This window comes from Dendrobates tinctorius, unplaced genomic scaffold (assembly GCF_039654945.1).
Source record: "Dendrobates tinctorius isolate UK_male_01 unplaced genomic scaffold, ASM3965494v1 ptg000293l, whole genome shotgun sequence".
NCBI lineage: Eukaryota > Metazoa > Chordata > Amphibia > Anura > Dendrobatidae > Dendrobates > Dendrobates tinctorius.
In genome coordinates, this window is record NW_027361960.1 from 7,948,643 (window position 1) to 7,963,362 (window position 14,720).

The following is a 14,720-nucleotide window of genomic DNA, read 5'->3' on the forward strand; positions in this document are numbered from 1 at the left end:
AAAAAATATAAAAAAACAAACAAACCAACAATATAGCATACCTGTCCGGCGCTCAGTCAAGTCCCACGACGTAAATCAATCTCTGGGGGTTAATAAGTTTACAGGCGGAGCGGTGCTAATGCGACCGCTCGGACTGTAAACTACTGGGGAATGAATGGAAAGCAGCACGCACAAGCTCAGTGACGTCACCGCTACCTAGGGAATGGACACTGTGAAGAAATGCTATTGAGCAACTTTATCAGAAAGGAAGATAATAGTGATTTTAAAATGAGCTGCAAATCCATCTGTCCCTGTGCTCTTGCCCCTTTTTTAGAGATATAACCTCCCCACCTTAAGTTTAAATGATGAACGATGCAATCATAACTAATGACTAGCAAACAATGTCAGACAACTGTTTATAAGAGATGAGCGACTTTGCCTTTTTTAGGGTCGAGTCAGGTTTCATGAAACGCGAGTTTCTCAAAAGTCGAGTCGAACGAAATCGGCCGACTATCGTGAAAAATCGAAGGTCCGACTGAAACACGAAACCCAATGCAAGTCAATGGGGAAGCAAAGTCGGCAGGGAGTGGAGGACAGTAAACACACCTACATACTGGACCGCTTTTTTAAAGTGCGCGAAATCTCTCTCTCTCTCCCTCTCGACGCTGCACATGTCATCTTGTTGCCCACGGTGTACGTCCTTGCGCAGTGGCTGAAAAGAGTCACGTGCACGCATTATGGGAAATCTGACTTTGGCGCTTGTTTTGCTGACCGCATGGCTGACTTCACGCTGTGGTCGGGTTTCGGTCGGTGAAACCCGACTTTGCCATAAGTCGGCAACTTATGAACCTGACCGACCTGTTTCGCTCAATTCTACTGTTGATGCAGGATGAGAATCTGGCTGGGTGTGTGGACTGTGAAGGCGAAATGCTCATGCAGGCCACATGTAACCGATGTTGCTGGTTGGTCAGGACCAGATGTTTCACAATTGAAGGACTTCTCTCTTACACTCTGGAACTCCTGCCAGAGGCACTCTCTTTATCTTGAATACTACAACCTGCATAGGACCTTTACTTTTAGGAGTTGCAAATTCTGGGCCTTATTGCCAAATGTCCCTTCTCAGGACCTGTCTCCGATAAACCATGCTGTCTCTTTCTCCCAGTCTCTTTTCACTGCTAGGGACACCCAAGAATGAGGCATTGCTCACATTGGACATTAGGTCCTTTCTTTATTCACTCCAGGCCCTTGATCCCTTCCTGACAGGAACTGTCTCTTTTCCCTTCAGCTTAAGGCTGTGTGCACACTCTGCGGATTCCGCTGCGTTTCCGCAGCGGTTTTGGCCGCTGCGGACACGCAGCAGTTTTAGCTGCGGTGTACAGTACCATTCATTTGAATGGAAAAACAAAAAACGCTGTGCCGACGCTGCGGAAAAAACCGCGCGGATTTGCTGCGGTTTTGAATCCGCAGAAAGAATTGCATGTCAATTCTTTCTGCGGAAACCGCTGCGGGTTCCTATCTCCACCATTGTGGAGATAGTGAATCCGCAGGACCAAACCGCAGGCAAAACCGCAGATAATCCGCAGGTCTTTGGACCTGCGGATTATCTGCGGTTTTTGCAAAATCCGTGCGGATTAATCCGCAGCGGAATCCGCAGCGTGTGCACACAGCCTAACTCTTCACTGCTCGCCTCAACTATTAACTCTTGTCATTCCTACTATCGGCAATTCACAATATCAATATCATCAACACAAGTGACAATTCACATTATACATCGCAGTTCACATTGCAATAACACTCGTTTCTTCAAGAAGGATGTGGACCATCTCTTAAAATATTATGTTTTTTTTTAAATTCACATTACAAACTCACATGCTAGTACCACTTTTTCACTAACCAAAAATATTATGTATAAAGTTTGCAAAAATGTTTAATCACACTTTCCTAACCCTTGAAAAATATGGAACCAACAAGAAATGGGCTGTTGCTAGGTAGGTCAAAAAAGGTTAATGCAACAACAGCCAACAATTTTTTTTCAGCATGGCTCCAATTTGGCAACTTAAAACAGATGTACCAAAACATAGTGATCCCTAGTTCTCTGAAAATCTCTCGACTTTCTTGCCCAGGTCTTTGCACCTCTGAAACCAGGTATATACTTACCGGCTTCAGAGGCGCACTGCGCATGTCCGCAAGTGAGGAAAGCGTCATCTTCACGTCAGGACATGTGCAGTGCACCTCTGAATCCGGGAAGTGTACACCCAGCTTAAGAGGTGCAATGATGTGGGCAAAGAAAGCAGGGTGCAATGGCAAGATTTGTAGACAGCTGAAGCTGAAGCCATCTCTTGCAAATTATGGTATCACATCACAAGGGCATGATAACATCCTGAATAATACAACTAGTCTGGAGAAACAAACACCTCCAATGAGAAAATAGTCCAGCTCCACGATAAAGTGCAAAAAAACAAATTCTTTATTTACTAGAAAATTTTTAAATAGAGTATAAAAATATCAGCATAGGTGGTGCAAAATATTGCGTTATCAACGCGTTTCTGGTGTCCAAGCACCCTTAGTCTATTTGAACATTTTCTAGTGAGTAAAGAATTTGTTTTTTTTTTACTTTATCGTGGAGCTGGACAATTTTCTCATTAGAATTGTTTAACGCCATGACATGGCAGCTCCGTGCTACGATTCTCAAGATGTCTTTACTGGGGAGCTGGAATTTCTTTCATTTCTAAAAACAAACACCCCATAGAATAGTCTAAAAGCTAATTAGCAAATGAAAAACAAAGTTTATAAAGACTTTTTTAGACATGTATTTAGGTGTTAAACACTATAAAGGTCTGGTTAGACAGGGTATTTACAGTAGCTACAAATGTACAAATGCTGGTGGGTTGGAGGACATGGGGGACCTGACAGGCTCCCTTTAACACCTCTTCTTGTCTTGCTGGTTGCATGTTCACTTGGTCCTGACAATCCCAATTGGTATGCAGGAGAATAGGCTTACATTTTGTACTTAGGAAGGGACCATGGAGTAAGGAGTCATGCTATGCCCTAAACTAGCTGGCAAAATTGCAGATAGAGATCAGCTTTATCTAGATTGAGGGAGGAGCTATAGACATTCAGATGTAGATTTGCTGATGTGCTTGGGTACAGGGGTGGACATACCACAGGTGCAACCAGTTCATGGAGGATTGGGACCCAGTAGCACTGAATGTACCTAAGACACTGCACTTTTTCTCTAGTTAGATTCTCCTTCTTTGATTCAAAGATGTTGGAGGAGGGTCCCCCTGCAACACTCTATAATCAGTAGATGCTTGTAGATGCTTTCATATATAATTAATTATCAGATTATTTTGAAAAATAACTTCAGCTTTGAGCCACAAGCTGCACGTCCAATATAGAAGGATTTTCTGTCTAAAGAGCTATTTTTTTTCTTGACAGGCATATTGTGTTGGTATAAAGAGAAGCATTTTTACATTCCAGTACATTTGTATGTTGTAGGTAAAACAAAAGTGAAGGTTTTTTTTTCAAAGTGACTAAAATGTAAAAGAAACCTTTACAGTAAGCACATTTGATTGCACTTTTAAAAAATAAATGTCCCAAATTGGTAAATGAAAATTAATAGTGTTCATTATTTGCATAAAATACTGTTAAAAAATATAAAAAAAAAACTTGGCTCTTGATGTAAAAGAGCAAATTATTTAATTGTCAAAAAATGATCTTTTTACACCATAAAATAATCTAGACTAGTGGTTCCCAAACTCCAGTCCTTGCAGACCCCAACAGGTCATGTTTTCAGGATTTCCGTAGTGTTACACATGTGAGAGAATTCCTGATGTCTTGATGATACTTCCATCACCTGTGAAATACTAAGGAAATCCTGAAAACATGACCTGTTGGGGTCCACGAGGACTGGTGTTTGGGAACCACTGATCTAGACTAAACCGGCATCCAACAGGCTCTTCATGTACAAAGTACATAGACAATGAGCTGCTTATCACAGGAGGGGGCGTATGGGACCAGAGCTCACTGACTAGCTAGTCACAGCAATTACTAAGCTACTGGTGCCAATACAATCATTGTAAGTAAACAAAACCTCAGAACTTGATTAGAGACATCACTGAAATCGGTTTTAACCCCTTCAGCATGCTGTCTTCATATTACTTAGCAAAAACCTGCTGACAGATTACCTTTAAATAATGACACGTTCTAATTTGTCACATGTTGTTCATCTGGGGATGTATTTACCAAAATTTTAAGATCTACTAAATACTGATATGTAAAACTATAGAACTCAAAGAAAGTGTAGTTAGATTTTCTCATGACTGCCATAACTTCATAAACAGTATAACTGCACAACTTTTTTAGCCTTCTCTTCCTCCTTTAGTTGCCCTCTAATACACAGAATTCCATCATATGTTCCATCATAATGTACTTTCTATGGTATATATTACTGATAAATGAAGAATAATTATTACATAAAAGATGGATTACAACACGAAAAGAAACCCAATAAATAACTATTACGGCAAAAACTCAAATCAATATTAATCAACCACAACAGAGCATAGTTTAAATTGCCCAAAAATTACAGATTTTATTATGCACAATCTGCTACAGAGTAATGTCTAGAAAATACAATATATAAAAAAATAACATAACAGGAATACTGCTGTCCAAACAGGGAGCCATAGTGCACATTTGCCCAAGAGATTAAAATTACCTTGAACTGTGATAATTTATTTCAAACAGGCACAGCCTGTAAACAACTACATAAAGAGTTCAGTCTCAGAACATGCCACTAATTTGTGTGAACAACAGGCAATTTAATAATATGCACTGACTAGATGAGCGTATTCAAATAAAAGGAAAAACTCCTTTGTTTCAAACAGGCACTGCCTGTATTCAAGTATGTAGATAGTCTAGTCTCAGAACATGCCGCTAGTGTGTATGTATAAACAACACCTTTTGGTAATCTAATAGTATACAACTAATTAGATCAGTATGTTAAAATAAATGGAGAAACTCCAAAAGGGCACTTAAATAATGTGTATTAGTCACGCTGGCTTCCCCGTCGCCCCAACGCACGTTTCACTTCTTCGTCAGGAGGCATATCCCTGTTATGTTATTTTGTATATATTGTATTTTCTGGACATTACCCTGTAGCAGATTGTGCATAATAAAATTTGTAATTTTTGGCAATTTAAACTATGCTCTGTTGTGGTTGATTAATAAAAGATGGATGTTTGGTTGGTTCTAAATGCTGAAACATTGTATTAACTTTCAGAATGCTGGAAAGGAAGAAAACCCTTTCATATTGCCCGAACCTCAGGATCTGTTTCAAGCCTCGCAAATGAAGTTTGAAGACTTTGTGAAGGATCTTCGTAAATTAAAGAAAGATGTACAGGGTATGTTAAATTATCTACACAACTTTTTATAAGTCTTGTGATCTAATATACTAAGTAAGTGTGATGCTAGTCACTATTCATCAACAAGCCGTGAAGCTTGGGTAGTCATGAGGACCAGGGCCAAATACCAAGAGGGTTCGTCATATACAAAGGTGTAAGACAAAAGGTGTAGTCAGGTCACAGTCCGGAGTATGGATCACAAGGTCAGAGTTTGTCAAAACAAAAGGGGTAATACAAACGTGTAGCCAGTAGGTGAATCCAGGGTCCTGAAAACAAAAGGTCAGAAGTTAGAGCACCAGGCACACAGAGCTGCTAGCCAGCCATCTGGGACAGACAACTCAGTGAAATAGGAGGGAACAGGGAACACTTGAAGGAATTCAGCACCTCACAGTCCCAGATTGGGTGGCTTAGCTGTCAGTCAAAAAACCAACAACGGACCTCAAGGTTTCCCAGGAAATTTCAGATGGATAGCCCTAACAGACCGTCTTTCACATCTTGAGCTGGGACCCAGGATCTCTACAGTGGATGAGATATTGGAGGGAATTTTGAACCCTATGAGAATTCAGAATCCTCTGAACCTTATACTCCAAGCCACCATTGAGGGAAACCAGAGGAGGTGGGGATGAGGGAGACACTGCTGAAGGGACAAACTCCTTTATTAGGGATTTATGGAACACGTTAGTGATGCGAAAGGATGGAGAAAGCTTTAATCTAAAAGCCACCAGATTGACCACCTCCAGAATCTCATACAGACTAATCAACTTTGGACCTAGCTTCGCCGACGGCACTTTAAGTTTGTTATTTCTAGATGACATCCAAACCCTATCACCAATTTTAAAGACAAGACCCACTGAGCATTTCTATTTGCATTCCGTTTTTGGTGAATCTGAACAACTTCAATATGCTTTTGAACTTTCCTTCAGACATCCCCAAGTTTCTGTACGTTCACCTCCACCCCGGGACATTTAGAACCAATCTTAGAAAATTCTCCAAATGGGGATGAAAACCATAATTACAGAAAAATGGCAAGGTTTAAATAGACTGATTGACCCAACTGTTAGGTGAACTCAGCTTTTGGTAAGAATGAGGACCAGTCCTCCTGCTGAGCTGCTACAAAATACCTTAAAATTTGCTCCAAAGATTGATTTGTAACCTGTCTAATCTTTGGGTTCAAGGTGATAGGCAGAAGAAAAAGACAAGTCAATCCCCAGTTTACTACAAAAAGACCCCCAGAATTTAGAGACAAGTTGCACTCCCCTATCAGACACAATTTTAACAGGGATCCCATGTAGCCTTACAATCTGAAAAATAACCTGGAGAGTGTCTCTACATTAGGTAACTCTGACAAAGGAACAAAAAAGTGTGTTTGCTGAATTGGTCAACCTCCACCCAAATAGTGTCATGATCCTGTCTGGGTTTTGGGCCCTGTCTGCCCTTTTCCTGGGCTGATCATGTCAAGGGCTAATGTTGCCTGGCCTCATTTTGAATTCAGGTTTGCTATTCATTCCTGCTGGGTCATGCAGGCTATGTCAGTTATATTTTCTGCCTACGGCGTGAGTATCTGACTGTGGTAGTACCCTGATTTGTCCTCCTGCTGTTGCTGACTTTGCCCGTGTCTGTTTGTCCCCCACTCCCCTTCCCAACTCAGTGTTTCCCTTTCATGTTTAGGACTCCCTGGTATCTGACTCAGCTTGGACCCTGACTTGCTGTTTGTCTCCTGTCATTAGCATATCTGCTCCTGACCGGTACTGACCAATTTGGCTTGCTTCTGACTCTGTGTTTGTTTATTCCTTTGGTACTGTGCTACAGACTAACATTGACTCGGCATGGTTGACTATTCTGCTGCCACCTGGTGGCAGCCTCGCTGCTGCACTGCAGGTCTGCCCTTGCTGTGTGCAGTCCTCCCTTCGCTCTATTGCCATCTAGTGGAGCTTGCATATACCTGCATAGCAGCAGCATGACAAATAGTAGTTTTCCCACCCATCATCAGCAAATCCGTGATGAAATCCATGGGCAGAGAAGCATAGTCTTTCTGGAATTGGCAGTAGAGCCAATTTCCCAGCCGGCCAGTTATGACACACGTTAGCACTTTACAAGCTGATGGAAATTTTTTAATATCATTATGCATAGACGGCCACCAAAAAAGTTTAGTAATGGATTTCCGCCTAACTGTGACCCCAGGATGACCACTGATGACGGAATCATGATGTTCCTGTAACAGAGGTAATCTTAGATACACAGGCACAAATAATTTGAACCCTGGAGTAGCGAAAGGAGCCAACGGCTGGACTTTACAGATCTTATTAAGGACATTATTTGAATACGAAGATATTCAAAATGGATGCTTTGCTGAATATGTATAAGAATCACAGATATTAATTGATGTGTGTATGTGCTCTAAGTCATACCTGTCAACACGTTATACAACACTCAAGTGGACTCTGATATGACAACGTGTCTACTCATCTAATAGATAAAAAGTACCGTATTATTCAGATTATAAGACGCACTTCCCCCCCCCATTTTGGGCAAAAATGGGGGTGTGTCTAAACATGCAAAAATACCTTACCTGCCATGGTGGAGCAGGGTCGCAGGGGCGCTGCTGGAGGAGGCAAGAATAGAGCGTTGCTGCAGGCTGGGAAGAGGGGGTGTTCAGATGTGTGACCCTGCGGGTGTTCGGTGGTGCGGGGACTCACCGACATTTTGTGAAAGTCGGGAGCCCCCACACTTCCATGGTTTACTAAGCGGTGGACTCATGCGCACATGGAGATCTCGGGAGATGAGATCTCAGTGCCAAGATCTCCATCTGCGCATGCACCTCCCCAGCAGCCATTTTCGCGCAGTCCACCGCATAGTAAACCATGGAAGTGTGGGAACTGCGGGCTTTCACAAAATGTCGGTGAAGCCCCCGCACTACTGAACACCAGCACATCCGAACACCCCATTCTCCCAGTCTGGGGTCCACAGCATCACCCCACTCCTGCCTCCGCCAGCAGCGACCCTGGGACCCTGTTTCACCACAGCCACCACCTCTGATAAGCAATAAGACGCATGGATTATAAGAAACACCACCATTTTATTAAAAAAAAAGTTATTTTTCTCCTCAAAATTTGGGGTGCATCTTATTATCCGGTCCGTCTTATAAACCGCAAAATACGGTAACGGGAAAAATAGAATCATAAAAGCTAATGCATATTAAAAGAAGGAAGACTTGGGGGTTTAACAACAGATTTACATTGATAATTGAGAACCTATAAAAGTGTTGGGAGTGGCGGAAGACACTAAATAAAAAATATAAATGAAGTGCCTTCGCCACTCAGGGTCCACCGTGCGGTAGATGGAGAAACCGCAGCTAAGTGACACAGAGCAATCTGGCGGTAATGTGCACAGGGTTTAGATAGCACCCAGGTGCACAAGGAATCTCTGTTAAATGCACAGAGCCAATAAAGATAATATAACAACGCTGAGCCTGTTCAGAACACAGGAACTCAGCGGTGCACGAGCGGCATATGGTCACTGGAGTAGTTAAAAAACGTCTCTCAGACGCTAGCAGGTGAAATAGTGGAGCAATGGCGCGCTGGCGCTGTTCACTGGCTATAACTCATTCCCTCACACAGCAGTAATATCAAGGGAAAGGGATTTCAAATGAGTCATTCACCAGTCCATGCATCATCCACATACACACAGCAGCAAGTATGACTATACTAGCACATGGCGGAACAGCCATGCGCGCTTTTTATAGAAAACGGGACCTTCCAAAGACTTCCAGATCTCTGAGCTGAGCCAATGGAATCTGGAGCAGGACCTGAGCACCTGACTCCTGAACTCCAATGGGCGATCGTCCCATGGGCATGCTCAGAGGAAGGGACGAAGGACTTAGCCTCCGGAGAGAGTTGCTGTGAAGCAATCTCCTCTGCAATCTCCTTTGCTTTAAACAAAGAGCAGGAGACTGCAGCATGTGAGGGTCTAGATTCCTGCCTAGTAATGGCCGAAATCTGACTCCTAACATTACCCCCCCTCCTAAGGCCCCCCTCCCTGAACCTTCCGAGCCACCAGCCTGTGCCCGAGAGAGGCATAGGCCTCAGACTCGTCTGAAGGCGAGCCTGACGTCCTGGTAGGTGACAAAGAAAACCGGGACACACGGAAGGTATCAGCGGGAGCAAGGTCGCCAGGTCTCAAAAGGGACACCTGGGAGATGATGGGAGCGGGAGTTTTAGGAGAGCGGCACCGTGTATCAGCGGCCGTCGCCACACTCCATCTGGGAAGACTATCCCGAGCACATGAGGTGCATGCCCGAATAAACTTTTTAACGTCCCGAGCCCTGTGCGGCCACCAATACGATCCGGCCAGAGACTTCGTGGTCTGCATATAGCCACGATGGCCAGCCGCATTGGACGCGTGTGCCCACGTGAGAATCTTAGGCCGCAAGCGAGGAGGAACAAAGGTCTCACCGACCGACTCACAATCTGCCCATTGCAGGGCGCTGTCTTCCTGAGAAGCAGCGTGTAGTTGGTGACAACCGCATATGGACTCTTGAGCCGGGCGTGTCTCAAAAACGGCGCGAGACACCTCCATGGGCTCTGGAGGTAGAACCTCTGGCTCGGGCAGCTCCAGAGGCTCAAAAAAGTTGGGAGCCAGAGTACCTCTCCGTTTGGAGTGGGCACGCTCCATACCGCACTCCGAAAAACGGAGGTCAATACGGGAGGAGATGGATATTAACTCCTCCAGAGAAGTAGGGATCTCTCTAGTAGAGAGAGCATCCTTGACGTGCTCCGCTAAACCTCTCCAAAAAAACGGAATCAGTGCCTTGTCAGACCACTCCAGCTCGGACGCCAGTGTCCGAAAACGGACGGCATTCTGGCTGACGGAGAGGGATCCCTGAGACAAGGCAAGCAACTGTAGAGAGGTGTCGTGTGTGACCCGTGGACCGAGAAAAACTTGCTTGATGGCTGTTAGCAAGTGGGCAGCGGTCCGAATATCAGGGTCACCACGCTCCCATAAAGGCGTAGCCCATTCCAGCGCCTTGCCCGACAGTAGGGAAATAATAAAGGCCACCTTGGCCTGTTCTGTAGGGAATTGCGCAGCCAGCAGCTCCAGTTGGATTAAGCACTGGCTGATAAAACCCCTGCAGGAGGCGCCATCACCAGAATATTTATCAGGCAACGGGAGGCAGGTAACTGTCGGCGCAAGGGTGGACATGGACATACGTCCTACCGCGTCTATGAGTGCCTGTACACCAGCATCAGTGGCTTGTGAAGTTGCGAGAGCCCTCTCAAGAGTAGCCAAGCGACCCTCGAGCTGCCGCACACACAGCAGAAGTTGCTGCTGTTCTGCCATCACTAGCCAGACCCTGGCGCTAGTATAATGTTGGGAGTGGCGGAAGGCACTAAATAAAAATTATAAATGAAGTGCCTTCGCCACTCGGGGTCCACCGTGCGGTAGATGGAGAAACCACTGCTAAGTGACGCACAGCAATCTGGCGGTAATGTGCGCAGGGTTTAGATAGCACCCAGGTGCACAAGGAATCTCTGTTAAACGCACAGAGCCAATAAAGAAAATATAACAACGCTGAGCCTGTTCAGAACACAGGAACTCAGCGGTGCACGAGCGGTATATGGTCACTGGAGTAGTTAAAAAAAGGCCCTCACTCCGCCAGGACCTACCGTAAACTCTCATGGAAAACTGTGCTGCAACTGCAGATGCAAACAATAGCTGCTACATCAGCGCAGCGTGAGACTTGTCGCAAGGTAACACCGCAGTAACGCAAGCGCGATGTTAGACGTTAGCAGGTGAAATAGTGCAGCAATGGCTCGCTGGCGCTGTTCACTGGCTATAACTCATTCCCTCACACAGCCATAATATCAAAGGAAGGGGATTTCAAATGAGTCATTCACCGGTCCATGCATCCATCCACATACACACAGCAGCAAGTATGACTATACTAGCGCATGGCGGAACAGCCATGCGCGCTTTTTATAGCAAACGGGACCTTCCAAAGACTTCCAGATCTCTGAGCTGAGCCAATGGAATCTGGAGCAGGACTTGAGCACCTGACTCCTGAACTCCAATGGGCGATCGTTCAATGAGCATGCTCAGAGGAATGGACGAAGGACTTAGCCTCCGGAGAGAGTTGCTGTGAAGCAATCTCCTCTGCAATCTCCTTTTGCTTTAAACAAAGAGCAGGAGACTGCAGCATGTGAGGGTCTAGATTCCTGCCTAGTAATGGCCGAAATCTGACTCCTAGCAAAAAGGATGTATCTTCCGATCAATAAATGGATTTGCTGCTAGTGACTGTGTCGTCAGTAACAAGTGATTTTTCTCCGTGCATGTAAAATCTCTCAAAGATACAATTTGGCCACAGACAATTAAGAAGAGCCACACCCTAGTGTGGCAGCTTCAACAATTTGTTGCCCAACGTGGGGCTCAAGTGGGTAAGATACATTGTCATGAATGCAAATCGCTCCTCATGCACAGCCTGCACCACTGCCCGACCTCATTTAGGCACAGTGCCTTTCCGAATGGACCAGAGGGTAGATGAAGAGGGATTGACATGTGCCCTATCACTGTACATGAACAACCACCAAGGTACCTCACAAAAATGCCAAGCTGTATCCCATTTATACCCGCCTTACCAAAGTAAGGAATCAACTTACCATAGGATCATCCCCTATCCAGGAAATTACACCTGTTTTGAATGTGATGCTCCCAAGGTACATATAAGTTACCATCTGACTACAGTGATCATTTCATCCAGGTCTAGGAAGGAAGCCCATACGATTCCTTGTTGGTAGGCCACATTTACCAGTTGCTTGACGTGTATTGGCTATGTGGTGACATGAAAATTAGGCCCAGACTGTACACCCCATGGAATGGACGATGTGCTATTGTAAAAGCCCTTATGCCCTTCCATATATTTGATCTACCCAGCTGGGATCAAATACTCCAAGATGACCACCTCCCCCAGAAGTTGAAAAGGGAACTACAAGGTTCTTTTGACCCCCCATATCAGAAATGAGGTAGCATCTGGATCTGAATCAATCTTCCCCATGATTAGAATAAACAAGAATGTAAAATTGATAAACTACGTATACTATAATCAACAAAGGTTTGTTAATTACACTAGAGATGCTATAAAGGGACTTATTGAGCAACTAGGCCCCTCATCCATTATGGCCTTCCAGAACAGGATGACCCTAGACATGATCCTGGCAGAAAAAGGTGGAGTCTGCAAAATGATAGGTACTAGTTGCTGCATTTACATACCTGACAACACAGCCCCGGATGGGAGCATATCCAGAGCACTTAAAGGCCTTACTGACCTACCAGAAGAACTATCCCAAAACTCAGGAGTAAAGGATCAATGGGACACCTGGTTTGGGTTGTGGGATAGGTGGCAAAGAGCACTCAAAAAATTTGGAATAGCTATCCTATGTGTTTTGATTGTAATAGCCTTAAGAAGATGATGATGAAAACCATGGAAACCACAGTGATGACCATGCACGCCGACTTCGATGATCTTCTATATGAAAGATGCTACTGTGAAACCATGAAAGGAATGCCGTATCCATCTTCCCTAGAATATGTCTGCCTGAAACAAGCCAATGAGGTAGCTAGAAGGAATATAGAGTGCACAGAGGGTCTTAACCGAGATAAGGGAATATTCGTGAGATATAAATAAAATTCACTCCCCTATTATGGTTGTGAGACACAACCACTGTACTTAGCATTTGCGGCTACTGCAAGCCCCAAAGCGATGATCCTTTGTTAGGTGAAGAGAATGGAGCATCAGGCTGCGCTGCTCGCCTGTCAGAATAGTGTGCCAAAGGAGTCCAAGTGGATATGATGGAAAAATAGACTTTATTTCTACATGTTTCTTGGTGATCATGTGAGGGGGCCAGGGCCATAGTCCTGGCCAAGATTAACAGTTCAGGTGTGCCCTAACCTCCCATCACATGAAAACAGTGTCCATTACTCTGTATACCTGTGACTTCACGTTCTGTGCCGTCAGGGTCCTCTGAAGCCTCCCGGGTCAGACTGTATCATACGGTTCCTCAGCGTCCTCCCTGTTTAGCTTTGCTACGATTAGATGTTCCCTAGTCTGTTTTGCCCCAGACATGAGAGTATCAGCCTCCAAAGTCAGCGGCCACACGGTGAGCGACCTGCCTTTCTGTACTGTCTCCTGTTGTGATGCAGCGTCCTCCCGGTCCAAACTCACTGCACCTGGGGGTTCCCTCAGCTGTTTCGCCCCGGATCTGACTGCATCAGCACATGCGATAAGTTGCCACATTATGGAGCCACCTGCATCCCTGTACTGTCATCGTCTCTGTCTTTAGCCTCTGTTCCAATCCTGCTGTAGTCTGTTGTGGTCTTAGCCTGCTGCTGTGGATGGCTGGGCTCCTGCTTATAACGTTACGTGGTCAGAATGTTACCTGGGCTATAGAGCACACCCAAGCTAAATGGGCGCCCTAGGCCCAACTGACTATAATCAGGAAGTCCTCCTGTCTTAATATAGGAGGGGTCACTATGGTTATCTATTTACAGTGCTATATCTGAAACTATAATGTACCCCACCTAGTGGCTACATTTGGGTGCTACACTTTCCCTATGAACATCTTATACAAAGCAGAAACATACACAATAGCAGTAGTCAAACGTTCCCTTATACACAAATATACACTATAATATACGGTACCAGGATGAGCAAGAAGTGCAAGGGCATAGTATACATTTAGACAAATATAAACAAAGGGAGTATTTACACGGTCCCAATACATCTGTTACATTCTCCCTTCCTTTAACATTGGTTGTCCCCAACCAAGTACCGAGTAACCTTTATTCTGTCCAAACAATACTCCACGCAGGGAGGCAAAACGAGGGAGATAAAATATTAGCTCGATATGAGCTGAGTCCACATAATGACGCACAACAGTCCGTGCTCCCCAAAACCTGAGCCTGGCTCACAGTCCTTCATGTGATAGCCATAGTTCACTCACTCCGGTCCCGTCCTCCGGAGTCAAATGTATTTACAAGGTGACCCATTAGTGGGGTCCATAGTTCCTGGGGGGTGAGCCCCCTTCCTTTGAGCAAAGCACTGCCCTTTGCCGGTATGCGGGCTGCCTGTCCTAAAACAGTCTGTGGCCGCAGCCACGCACAGTTCACATCACAGTTCCAGGATCATTGTTTCCACTGAAGCACAGTTCTGCTTACCAGCAGAAAGGGCGCAACAAAAGAAACAGAAACAAAAAAAGAAGTTCACTTCTGGCTGTCCGGCCGCATTACACCTGACACTGAGGGTGCTCCAGGGCCCCTTTGCCCACAGGGATGCAGAAAAGTCCT

The 14,720-nt window shown here is 44.9% G+C and overlaps 1 protein-coding gene across 2 annotated transcripts in view; it reads left to right on the forward strand.

Annotated features, from left to right (window-relative positions):
* Window positions 1-14,720, forward strand: part of FMN2 (formin 2) — a 631,532-nt gene that overhangs the window by 429,941 nt on the left and 186,871 nt on the right. For both annotated transcript variants that reach the window (XM_073560097.1, XM_073560098.1), the window contains exon 13: window positions 5,264-5,384. In XM_073560097.1, coding sequence (XP_073416198.1) covers window positions 5,264-5,384 — 121 coding nt within the window. The remainder of the gene's footprint in view (window positions 1-5,263; window positions 5,385-14,720) is intronic.